General features: G+C 46.1%; 1 protein-coding gene across 2 annotated transcripts; it reads left to right on the forward strand.

The window, feature by feature from the left end:
- Nucleotides 1-4,433: 4,433 nt before the first annotated feature.
- Nucleotides 4,434-10,801, forward strand: zgc:152863 (uncharacterized protein LOC562658 homolog). 2 transcript variants are annotated; one of them, XM_036536456.1, is made up of 5 exons: nt 4,434-4,645; nt 6,902-7,011; nt 7,752-7,958; nt 9,378-9,519; nt 9,654-10,801. In XM_036536456.1, exons 2-5 carry the CDS (start codon nt 6,918-6,920, stop codon nt 9,970-9,972), a joined length of 762 nt encoding a protein of 253 aa, XP_036392349.1. In that variant the 5' UTR covers nt 4,434-4,645; nt 6,902-6,917; the 3' UTR covers nt 9,973-10,801. The 2 variants fall into 2 exon arrangements, with proteins under 2 accessions (XP_036392349.1, XP_036392348.1); XM_036536455.1 differs by having other exon boundaries at nt 6,905-7,011.
- Nucleotides 10,802-11,065: the final 264 nt, after the last annotated feature.

The following is an 11,065-nucleotide window of genomic DNA, read 5'->3' on the forward strand; positions in this document are numbered from 1 at the left end:
GTCACGTGCGTGCCAGACGCAAAGACGCAGAGGCCCCCCACTCCCACACGCACACACAGGTGCAGAGGAACCAAAGACAGAAAGGCCTACGCACTGACCAAAAGAGGGGGCAGCTACACATCTGCCCAAACATGAGCTCGAGGTGCCCACATGCAGCGGGCTGAAGAATCAAAGAGGAATTCCCCCTGCCCCCCAGACAAGCACACGGCACATCTTGATAGACACACACACTTCATTATATGGTAGCTCCAGGTCTTGCACGGGCCTGGCTTCCTGGACCAACAGACCTCTGCAGAAACGCAGGGATTTAGGTGTAGAGCACAGCTGTGAAAGGAGGGTCATAATTATTTGTATATTTGAATGATACACACTAGTATTTGATCACATGGAAGAATACATGTACATGAACTCTTACGCACTTGTTCTCTGCATGTGCAAATACTTCCAAGATTCAACCGTCTTACAATATTCCAGATTGATCTTTTGTGACTGTATGTATCATTTTAGCCCTCAGTTTGTACTTCAGAGTGAATCTCGTGGAAATGATAGGTTTGTAGAATTTCGCCCTAGTTGCAGTGAGCTTAATGTCAGCGCAGGAGTTCTGTGGATGAGACACGTTTCTCAAATCAACAGTAAGATCAGACAAAAAAATGAGGTGGTGAATAGACCATATGGAAAGGCAGGTGAATTCCTCCTGTGGTGTTGATTGAAGTGTGTCTGGGGCTGGCTAGCTGTTAGTACCCCTCAGAGCTGCCGTTCCATTAAGTGCCATTTATTTCCAGTGTAGCCCTATGAAAATTGGAAGAAGGATAGTACATGAAGGAAAAAAAACCACCAGAACACCTTACAGTAGTAACCTATTGAGAATTCATGGTTGACTTTCTTGACCACCTTTTTTGCCACCGGCATTTGATGATTTCTCTCATGCCAGGTCTCGCAGAATGACATCACCCCTGCAGTGGTTTCATGGATAAAAGACAGAGGTGTCTGCCGACAGTTTTATGTCAGTAGTAAATAACAAAATCATAGTTTTGCTGAGCATGTGCGTTTGAACTTTTCAAGGTGTTTTTCCCTCGCCCCAAGATATAGCCACCTGCTCTGATGAAAAGTCAGGTCTCTGAATAGTGCAGTACCTCACAAAAGCAGTTTGATCAGAGATGATAAAGAAAAGCAAAAAAAAACCTTGTGAACTTGTACAACTAGCCAGTGCTTTCCAAACCCAAATAGAAGTGGTGCATTCATTGCCGTGGGTTAGCACACAGCCGTAAGTTACAGATACTCCCAATTAGTCATTGTGTGCACTTCTGTGTTTTGGAAATAGAAACTCTCATTGAAAGGGCTGTCGGGAACCAATCCCTTGTTCTTTTGACATGGCCGGTGGGCGTCATTAAGAGATTGGTTTGAAGTTGAGAACCTCGCTATTCACTCCTCCCCTGGAAGGGATGTGTAAGTATAGATGAGGAAAGTGGTGTGCAGGGTGGGGCGCTCCGTGGAGGAATCGGGATGTGCCTTTGGCTGTGTGTGTGTGTGTGTGTGTGTGTGTGCATGTGCGCGTGTGTGCATGTGACCCTGTGTCGCGCCTGGCACAGGAAATGCTCGCCTCTCTCCAAACGGGAGATTTTCCACTGGCCATCAGAACATGACTAGTGTGAGACCCCTGACCCCCTTGAGTAATGACATCTCTAGCATGGCACTGCTGCCACTCTTAGTGAATAATTGTGCTGTTTGATATTCAGCGTTATTTAGCACACCCGGGGTTTTCAGCAGCACATTGGAAGTCAATGTTAAACCAGACAACAACATTTTCCCTGCTGAAATCTTGTTTGCCTCCTTCCAAGAAGGAAAGACTTGCCGTATGCCATGTGAGGTGTAATTGGTCACTGTTTGACATCTGATGTGTCTGTAAAATCAGATGTTACCCACCCCCCCTGGTCTGCAACAGCAAAACTGCTTTAATTCATCTGGTTGTATCCTGCAGAGGGTTTGCCAACGGACTCTTCAAAGATCTCATATATTTAGCCAGATAGTCAGATAGTGTTGCAGCTACATTTTTTTTTTTTTTTTTTGCAGTTTGGTTTTGAGTTATCTGGTGAACAGCTGGTCTCACTCTGTGACATTAGGTTAACACTCCCTGCTCAAGTTAGAGGGGGGGCTTGGCATCAAACGGTAACAGTTCAGCAGATAACACTTTGAATGGGTACCAGTATCTGAAGGGTTTTTTTGTTGTTTAATCAGTATGTATGAGGATATTCATGCCTTAATGTCTGGAATGAGAAAAAATGTGATTAATATAATGATGCCCTAGAGTGACTATGACTGTTAATTGCATATGTACATAAGATTTTAGATGTAATGATCCTGTATTGACATGATATCTTCAGTTTTCCTACATGCCTCGAAGAAGAGGGCCACATTTTACTACAGCCGGTTCATGTTTTAAGTATGCTGACGTCTATCCTTTGGAACTGTGACAACTACTGACTCGCTTGCTTGGAACATATTTATATGTAAATTAATTCATCAGCTGTTTTTGAATGTTTTATGAACTGTTTCACTCCTTTTGTTTCTGTTTGCTCAATCATTTATGCAGCAGTATTTTGAACATTGAGAGTGCAAGGAGTGAATAGTGATTTCTTAAAGGGTGCCCTTCTGGATGTTGGATTTTCATTGTTATCGCAAAGGAAAAGAGACTTTTCAAGGTGCAGATTTTACAGTTTTTGCAAATACAATTTTTCTAAAAATGTTTCCGTGTCTGCTTCATGCTTTTTATTTGTTTATTCACGTCTGGGTTCGTGTACAGCAGGTACACGACTAAAAACATACCAGCAAAACACTGACAACATCAAGTCAACGCTCACTGGAATTTAACATGATCGTCAGTCGTAGAAGGACAGCAGCTTTCATCATAAAGCATGAGGACAGTAATGCACTCGCTATATATCTGAGAAGTGTAACTGCACATCTTTCAAATGTAGGCTATTCACAAAGTACATTGCAGTGTTCCATACCTAGTAAGCGCAGCTCGTGAAATGAGTAACCTGTGAACGCGATGACAGTTCATATGTAAAACAGAACCACTAAATTACAGCCTCATGCCATGTACATAAACGGTATAGCGCTGACTGGTAAAATCCCATGTTTTTGAAACTGGTTTGTGTCTAATTCAAGGAAACCTGGTGTCCGGTCATTTGCTGGTAACACGGGCGTTACTGTCGACATAGATGATTACAAAATCCGCTTTACTTTCTGGAACTCTTTTCTTCCACGTACCCTGCGATATGTTAAGATGGTGTAAGCGTTTGCGTCATCGTTGTTCAAGGTGTAAACTCATCATTTACCGATTCGCTTGAGCCAAGTGCTACGGTTACTAAGCTTAATATCGAGTCATTTGTTACTCTTTTGCCAAACGCTGAGGAAACCGACATCGTTTCCTGACCACCTACGTCCCCCTCTGCTCTCTCCGGAGTGACTGGTAGGAATTATTTTAGGCCTATGTTCTAGACTTTGGTTTCGCATCGCCCAGCAATCGATGCAGTCAAAGAAAGTAAAGTAAGAAAATATAGACCGCAAAAAAATTAAACATTTTGAGTAAAGTGAAAACATGTAGCCTCATCCCGTGAATGTAGGCTATGCATTCATTTTGGAATGTCAGCTTTTTAAAATAATTTATGACATCAAATCTGTTACATGACGATGTCATTAAAACGATTCGTTTTGATGGGTAGTGAGTATTAGATATAAGAAGTAGCCCAATCGATCAACAGCTGAACTGTAGACTACCTGACGTCACACAGAGGAAGCAGTCGGATACTTGCGCGATGACTAAATGGCAGTCATACCTGGGATAGACTAAAGGTCCTGTGTCTACAACCACCACCCAATATTTTGAATTCCTGCAAACACACATATTTTCACAGTTTCGCTGACTGCTGTGTAAATTCATACATAAATCCAAAAAATAAGGCGTCAAAACATTCGTTTCGTTTTTCTAATAATACCTCTCAGACTCAATACTGTCGTGAAACACGATAAGGTCAAATATTACGGATTGTGGATATTAACTCTCACTCCGGAAGGAGGAGAAAAACTTTGCCGACAAGTTCTTGGCACGAAGTGAGAGCTACTGTATTTTTAGCACTTCCGCTCAGTCAGAAACTATCTGGCATTTAGATCATCAAAATCAGCACTATCACACAGTAATCAGACATAAATACAAAATCTCACACTTAGCCGCTAAATACACAAGGTGGGGTTGTCAATAATAATAGGCCTACTGCCAAAATACTGGGTTCTATTTTTTGCAGTTCTATGAAATTATTAGAATTTCCCGAACATGACAAGCTGCAGACACGTGTTCTGGGCGGAGTTTCACGCGGTGAATGAAGTGTAGTGGAGGCTACGCAGAGCGCAGCGGCAATAGCGTATGAGGAGTCTCGCCTTACGCGTTAACACAGCTGAGCGGCGATGACTCAAGCAAGCCATCGGTGTCTATGAAACAGACGCAACAGCTGCTTTCCCACACCATTCATTCGGAAGGGAATACTCGAACCGACACGGTCGAATGCTAAGACTGCCTTAAATCAAGACATCCTTTTTATTCATTTTTGTAAAATTCTTTCAATCCATCGGTATCTAAGCACCACAGGTGAGTGAATTATATTTTTCTGGCATGTATTTCTCTATATTTGACCAGTCGACTGCGTATGACATTTCAGATAGCATTGTGTGATTAGAAGAAACTGAATGAATGTTTGACATTGTAGATAATTTTTTTCCACAATGGTGGCGAAAAAGTTTTCTCGGAAAAGGTGAATTAAAAGACGTGGAAGAAATAGGAGCTGCAAAATAATAGCCTACGGTCATAATGGCATTTAAATGTTTTATGAAAAGGTAAAAAGGGAGTCTAACAAAGGTGAATAATACCGCATCGTCATAGCGCAGAGATTACGAACATTTGCCTCGTCGCTCTAGGAACCAAAAAAGGAATATTTTCCGTAAAACATGTCTTTTTAATACCCAGATGTTCTGATGAATAAATGGTCGTACATACGACCATAAGCTTTACAATACGGATATTTACCCAAAGGTATATTTATACTGGTTCAATAATGCCACCGTTTACTGTTCAGACTGTGTCTTGCTAAGTATTCATGGGTAGCTTACTTTCTTTCAATGTTGCGACCTCTCAGTAATTTCTAAACAACATGCTCAAAGGAGAGATACAGAGACGTTACAAAAGTCAAGGTGGTTTAACTTGACGGCAGTTTAGTGCGTTTGTTTGTTACAACACATTGCTAATGATCTCTACTCTGCTAATGATCTAGTCGCGCTGTTATTCTTCCATCCTCAACAGATGTTCCCCCGTTAAATAAGCACCTATAGACACAGAACCGCATCACTCCACCCGTAGAACGGCAGTAGTATTCCACTCATGACACATCTACTGTTTAACTATAAAACATATGAGGTCCTTACGCTGCGGTTCACAGTCCGAAGTAAAAATCTAGGACAGGTAGCGGGGTGCAAAGTAATTATTAACGCCGCGGTAAATCTATACCCAGAACGTTATGAAATAGGAGTCAACATCTTACGCTGCCATATTAATGCAAAACCTTTTATTAACCATTTACTAAACACGCACGGAGAATTGCTCGAAAACAGTGACAAACGGAGGAGAAAGTTCAATGTCCAGGGCAACAGAAGTTGCGAGGCGAAAGTCATCCCCGAGCGTTATTTACGCCAAGTGCGTTTGAACCCAGGGTCAAAGTGTACAAAAGAAGACATGTACCACACTGTAATTGTTGTTGTGTTGCATGGACACTATTTTGATAACCACGCATTTAAAGGTGTTTAGGTGAGTCTTAAAGCATGGAGTAAGCAAATAGTTAAGAGTTTTGTCATAGCGTGGAAGCCGTGCAGAGCTCTATGCCTGCAGCCACCTACACTGCGGTCACACCTCTCTGAACATGAAAGGGAAGAAGGTCAGCTGGTGACAGGAGGGACCCACCCTGGTTCTGCAGAAATGACTGGCACTGCTTGCATACCAAAACCACAACAAAAATAAAGAGAGGCAACTGGGCGGGTGGCAGGCACTTGGCCGTCTATATGTTTATATCTCACGCTCAGCACAGGATGCTGTGGTCTGGCAGTGCGGCTGCACCAGTCATTGTGGTGTGTGGATTGATCAAGCCCCCACCATCCAAACACATATCCTGGACTTTGTGCTCCAGTTGGGGGTCAGGGTTAGGATCAGCTGATGGTGCCGATCAGTGCTTGGCAGGCACAGTCCCCTTGCGGTCACCGCTGCAGTCTAAGTGCCCACGCAGCCTGTCATAGCCGCAGTCGTTGCCTACACTGTCTGTCAGTCATTGGCTGCTTTGCACCTGTGTGAACATATTGCAGGAGGGGTGGGTGTGGGAACGGTGAAACATTTATGTGCAGCTCTCTGTATGTGCATGAAGAAAGTCCCTTTCAGGTCACCATAAAATAGAATTGGTCAGAATTGGTGCACAGGTACACACGCAATTCAGAACTGTTTAGAGGTGCCTTCACTACCTGCTACCCACGCGGGATGGTTTGCAATTGTGTGTGTCTGTATGTGTGTATATGTTTCTGTGTGTGTGTTTGTGTGCGTGTCTATGTTTATATGCATCTTTGTGTGTATGTGCGCATGTGTGTGCGTGTGTGTGCATGTGTGCGTGTGTGTGTGTGTGTATATGTGTGTTTGTGTGAGTGTGTGTGTTTGTATTTTTCTGTGTGTGTGTATGCGTGTGTGTGCATATGTGTGTGTGTGTGTGTGTGTGTGTGTGTGTGTGTGTGTGTGTGTGTGTGTGCATGAGTGTGTGAATGTGTTAGCGGCAGGGAAGGGTGCGGTTCTCTGAGCTGCTGTTTGTTATACCAGCAGGAAGGGTGTGTTGATGTCTGCGCGGGGGCTGTTGCTGCGGCAATGCGTGCACTCTGCCCTGGGCCGCGGAGTCCTGATCCTGGTCATCTTACCAGCCCTCGCCACAGGTACGGCTTGACCCCCCTCTCCAGGGCTCCCCTCTACCCTCTTATCACCCACCTCCTCCTCACCCCCCTGGAGCACCTCCAGACACATTCTAACCACCACAATGGGCCCTCATCACCCATCAAAATACTGCTATCAGTCACCATCATCACCACTAAGACGCTCACCAACCACCACAACATCCAGCAGTAGAGCACAGAAGCCAGGGCTCAGTCACACACCCTTCCTTCACTCACTACCCGCGATACATCAAACACCCGAATGTGCTACCTCAAAAACAGACATCACACCCAACCAGCATCTATTATTACCTCACCACACCTAGAACCCTGTCACAGTTTCCTGCATCCACCGTGAGAACCCAGGACTACACAAACCGCTGAGCTTCATTTAATGGCATCATTTACATTACGTTATTGACATTTTAGCAGACGCTCTTATCCAGGGCGACTTCCGCAGTTTACAATTTTTACATGCTATTCATTTATACAGGTGAATATTTAGGCAATTGTGGTTTTAAGTACCTTGCCCAGGGGTACAGCAGCATTGCCCCAGTGGGGAATCAAACGGGCAACCTTTCATTTACAAGTCCTGCTCCTTACCACTCCTTACTATGCTACACTGCCGCATTACTGACCGACCGCCCACATGAACCCCCACTGTGCACCCCCCCATTTGACTGCGCCATCTCTCTGCCTCTCCTTCCGTGTCCTAATCCCCTTCTACCCTCCCCCGCTTCCAGGTAAGCAGTGGAACAACTGCAGCCACCCCATGGTGCCGGAGCACGGCGGCTTCCGCTGCGACCCCTCCCCCTGCCGCGGCTTCCCGCCGAAGAGCACCATCCACTACTTCTGCGAGCCGGGCTACTCGCTGCCGCCGCGCGTGCACAGCTCCCGCTGTCGCCACGGGCGATGGAGCCCCAGCGTGCCCACCTGCGTCCCCAACCCAGGTGAGTGGGAGGTGCCGCTGCCCGAAGAAGAGGCCCGGCTCCCCGGGGTTGTCATGGCAGCCTTTGTCAGAACGTATAGAATCGTCAAAGTACGCCCGGAGGGGGGGATCTTTGTGTTTAGGTGCATTGCGGAAGGCACTTGAACAGTCACTATACAATCAGACAATAGGCTTTCTACAAAGCATTAATTGCTGGTTTGCCTTGTAAGCGCTCAACAGTGCCCCCCCCCCCCCCCCCCCCCCCCACAGAGGACGATGAAAGAATCTTTGAACCCTTATAGTGAATCATTTTCAAGCACAAATTGGATATGCGTTTTAGAAATTGCATTTATTTGTTTTTTTATCTTAAGGCATTAGGTCACACTGCAGATAATTAGTTCCTCCATCCAAGTTCCCATAGGCGCGAGTGAAGAATTCCTTTTTTTCTTCCCTCTTCTGTAGAGAGGTGGTTTGGCGTGAGTCACTTCCTGTGTAAACGCAGCGCCCACATTGATGTGAATGTTGCAGAGGTGGATTAATAGGCTCTACTGTCTGCATTAGGCATGAGCTCACGCTCCCTGAGGAAAGCTAGGGACACACCAGCATCGAGATTGCGGCGGTGTCGGGAGCGTATGAGGATTTGGAACATGGCGTACAGCGTGCGTGACTGCAGGCTTACCTCAGGTTCTCCCGATAACCAAACCACTAAACCCCTCAGAGAGGAAGTGAACTAACCTGTCTGCTGGTTTGTTTGAGTTAGACAGAGAAGCGTTTGGGGGGCAGGAACACGGTGCGGCTTCCTGCGTAATTCCTACCAAGATGCGGGAATCCTCCAGGAATCACGGCATTTCAGCTCTGGCCCAAACATTGCTCATGGTTTTGAGCCAGCCACAATGTCAATTGAAATGACTTTTCGAAAAACAAAGGCCACTCGGGCTTGTTGTTCAGAGCCGCTCGATGCAGAAATGATTCTAGAACATTCGGGGCAGAAGCACTGTGGAGAGCAGCACAATGAGGCGGCGTTGATCGAATGACCTACATAGAGTCGAGCACTTGCAAAAATGCAGAACCAGCGCTCGGGGCTGCTTTCAAGTTGCTGCTGTGTGGTACACTTCCTCTTTTGGACTGCACCATGATAAGACCGGAAACCATCAGTGAGCACAGGAAGTGAGTTAGTTACTATAACAAACCAGCCTCTTTCCTCTATGCGATTGAAACTTTCCAAAAAAAAAAAAAATACTGCGTCACAGGGGTATTTCAAGATATTGGGCCTGTGGAAACACTCTGGTGAACCCCATCCGGACTGTTGGCTCTTTTCCATCACGAACAATTAAAAATATCACCAGGCACTTTGTAGAACATCCTAAAAATATCTCAGGCATTGACATCACCTCTGTAACAGAACAGGGTTTGTAAAACAAATGTGTGCCTTTGCCCACAGGTGGACGCACTAACACGGAGGACAGGACGCAGAACTCTCTCCCTAGCGTTGCTACGACAGCCGTGGGCGTTTCCATCTTCCTGCTGACCACCACCGCCTGCATGGTGATCAAGTCCCGCCTCTACCCCTGCCACTCACACAGGTAAGTGTCTGATATCATAAAACCTCCACCAATCAGAACGAGCAAAGGCTTAGTCAGCGGGGCATCAGCTCCTTTAGGTTCTGCCCGTTCGAAATACGTCTGGTCACCTGACCTCCCTGATGTCTTATTTGCAGCCGGCGATCTTCTGACCAGATGGATCTGATGGTCGACGGCTTGCCCGTGTCCCTCCCCACCTACGAAGAGGCCATGTACGGGAGCTGGGGCCAGCGCCTCCCGCCCTGTCGGGGACCCACCCAGCTCCTATTGGCTCAGGAGTCTCCGGGGAGTGACTCGGTGTCGTCTCACGTCCAATCGGAGCCGGGCAGCCCTCACCAGAGCGCAGAGCTGCCGCCGCCTCCGTACGAAGAGATTCCGTCGTGTCCGAGGGGCGCTCACAGTGAGGAAAGCAGACGGGCGCGACAAATCGAACTTCCTGTTGAAAAGGACAATTAGATTTTAGCATTCTCTAATCGTAGAGGGATGATCAAGCAATGATCTACTAATTGTAAATCCTGTGTCCTGAGGACCTAGTGCCATGACTGCAATCACAGTGATGTGGATTTTGAAGTCTGCCAGTGGAGCCTTTATTTACCCGACCACTGCTTTCTGAAGAGTCCATTTTGCTGGTGGCTGTGGATAGTTCTGTGTGGTGGGAGACCAGTGACCCATAACCGGCCTTCCCACAGTGAAGCTGCTGGCCCACGGGGACGCAACCACCAAATCAGCACGAGTAGATTTATTTCTGATTCTGATACCACTTTACGTTTCCAGCGGACTGCTGGGAACATGGACATTGTTATCCTGTTAAGGATGGTAGATAATATGATGGTTGCGGGGGGGGGATTTTGTGATTGTATGTTTGTATGTCATATTGAGTGACCTGTGTCTGTGTATCAGTTCCTCGGGGGAGACCTGACTTGTAGAGTGAAGTGTACACAGACACTTGGCTGTCGCCAGCTTTCCATCACGGGTGATACCAGTGTGCGTGTGGCTAATCTGAGCTACCGGTGATAAGCCTGATGATGCTGCAGGAAGTGGGCGGGTCTGGGACAGGAAGAGAGGCACCAACACGGAGGTGCGGTGGAGTCCTGGGGTGAATCTCTCCATATCTGTGGGGGCAAAGCGGAAACAAACCGCAGGTAGATGGGGTAACAACACGGTGACTGGCTCAGAAGAGTTTCTGAGTCGCACTTCAACCAAATCTTTCCCCGGCACGAGCCAGCAGGCTTGGTCTCCTGACATATTTTTGTCTGCTTTTACCACTCACTGCTTATAATGATTGACTGGGTGTTGCACCTTGCCACGTAAGTGACATTGAATGTGCTTTCTTTTTTTTTTAAATGAAAAAATTAATATATTTGTAATGTAACATTTACATCATAAACTTTGTATACAACTTTGCACATAAAATATATAAATATATATTAAAGTCTGTTTCTAATTGTAACAAGTTCTGTAGTTTGCACCTGCTTCTTTCCTGTGCTCAAACCCTGTTTACACATTTCAGCTCACTAACTGAAGGAGAAGAAATAGATCACAGTTTGTT

The sequence above is a fragment of the Megalops cyprinoides genome, chromosome 9, assembly GCF_013368585.1.
Source record: "Megalops cyprinoides isolate fMegCyp1 chromosome 9, fMegCyp1.pri, whole genome shotgun sequence".
In the NCBI taxonomy this organism is placed as follows: Eukaryota; Metazoa; Chordata; class Actinopteri; order Elopiformes; family Megalopidae; genus Megalops; species Megalops cyprinoides.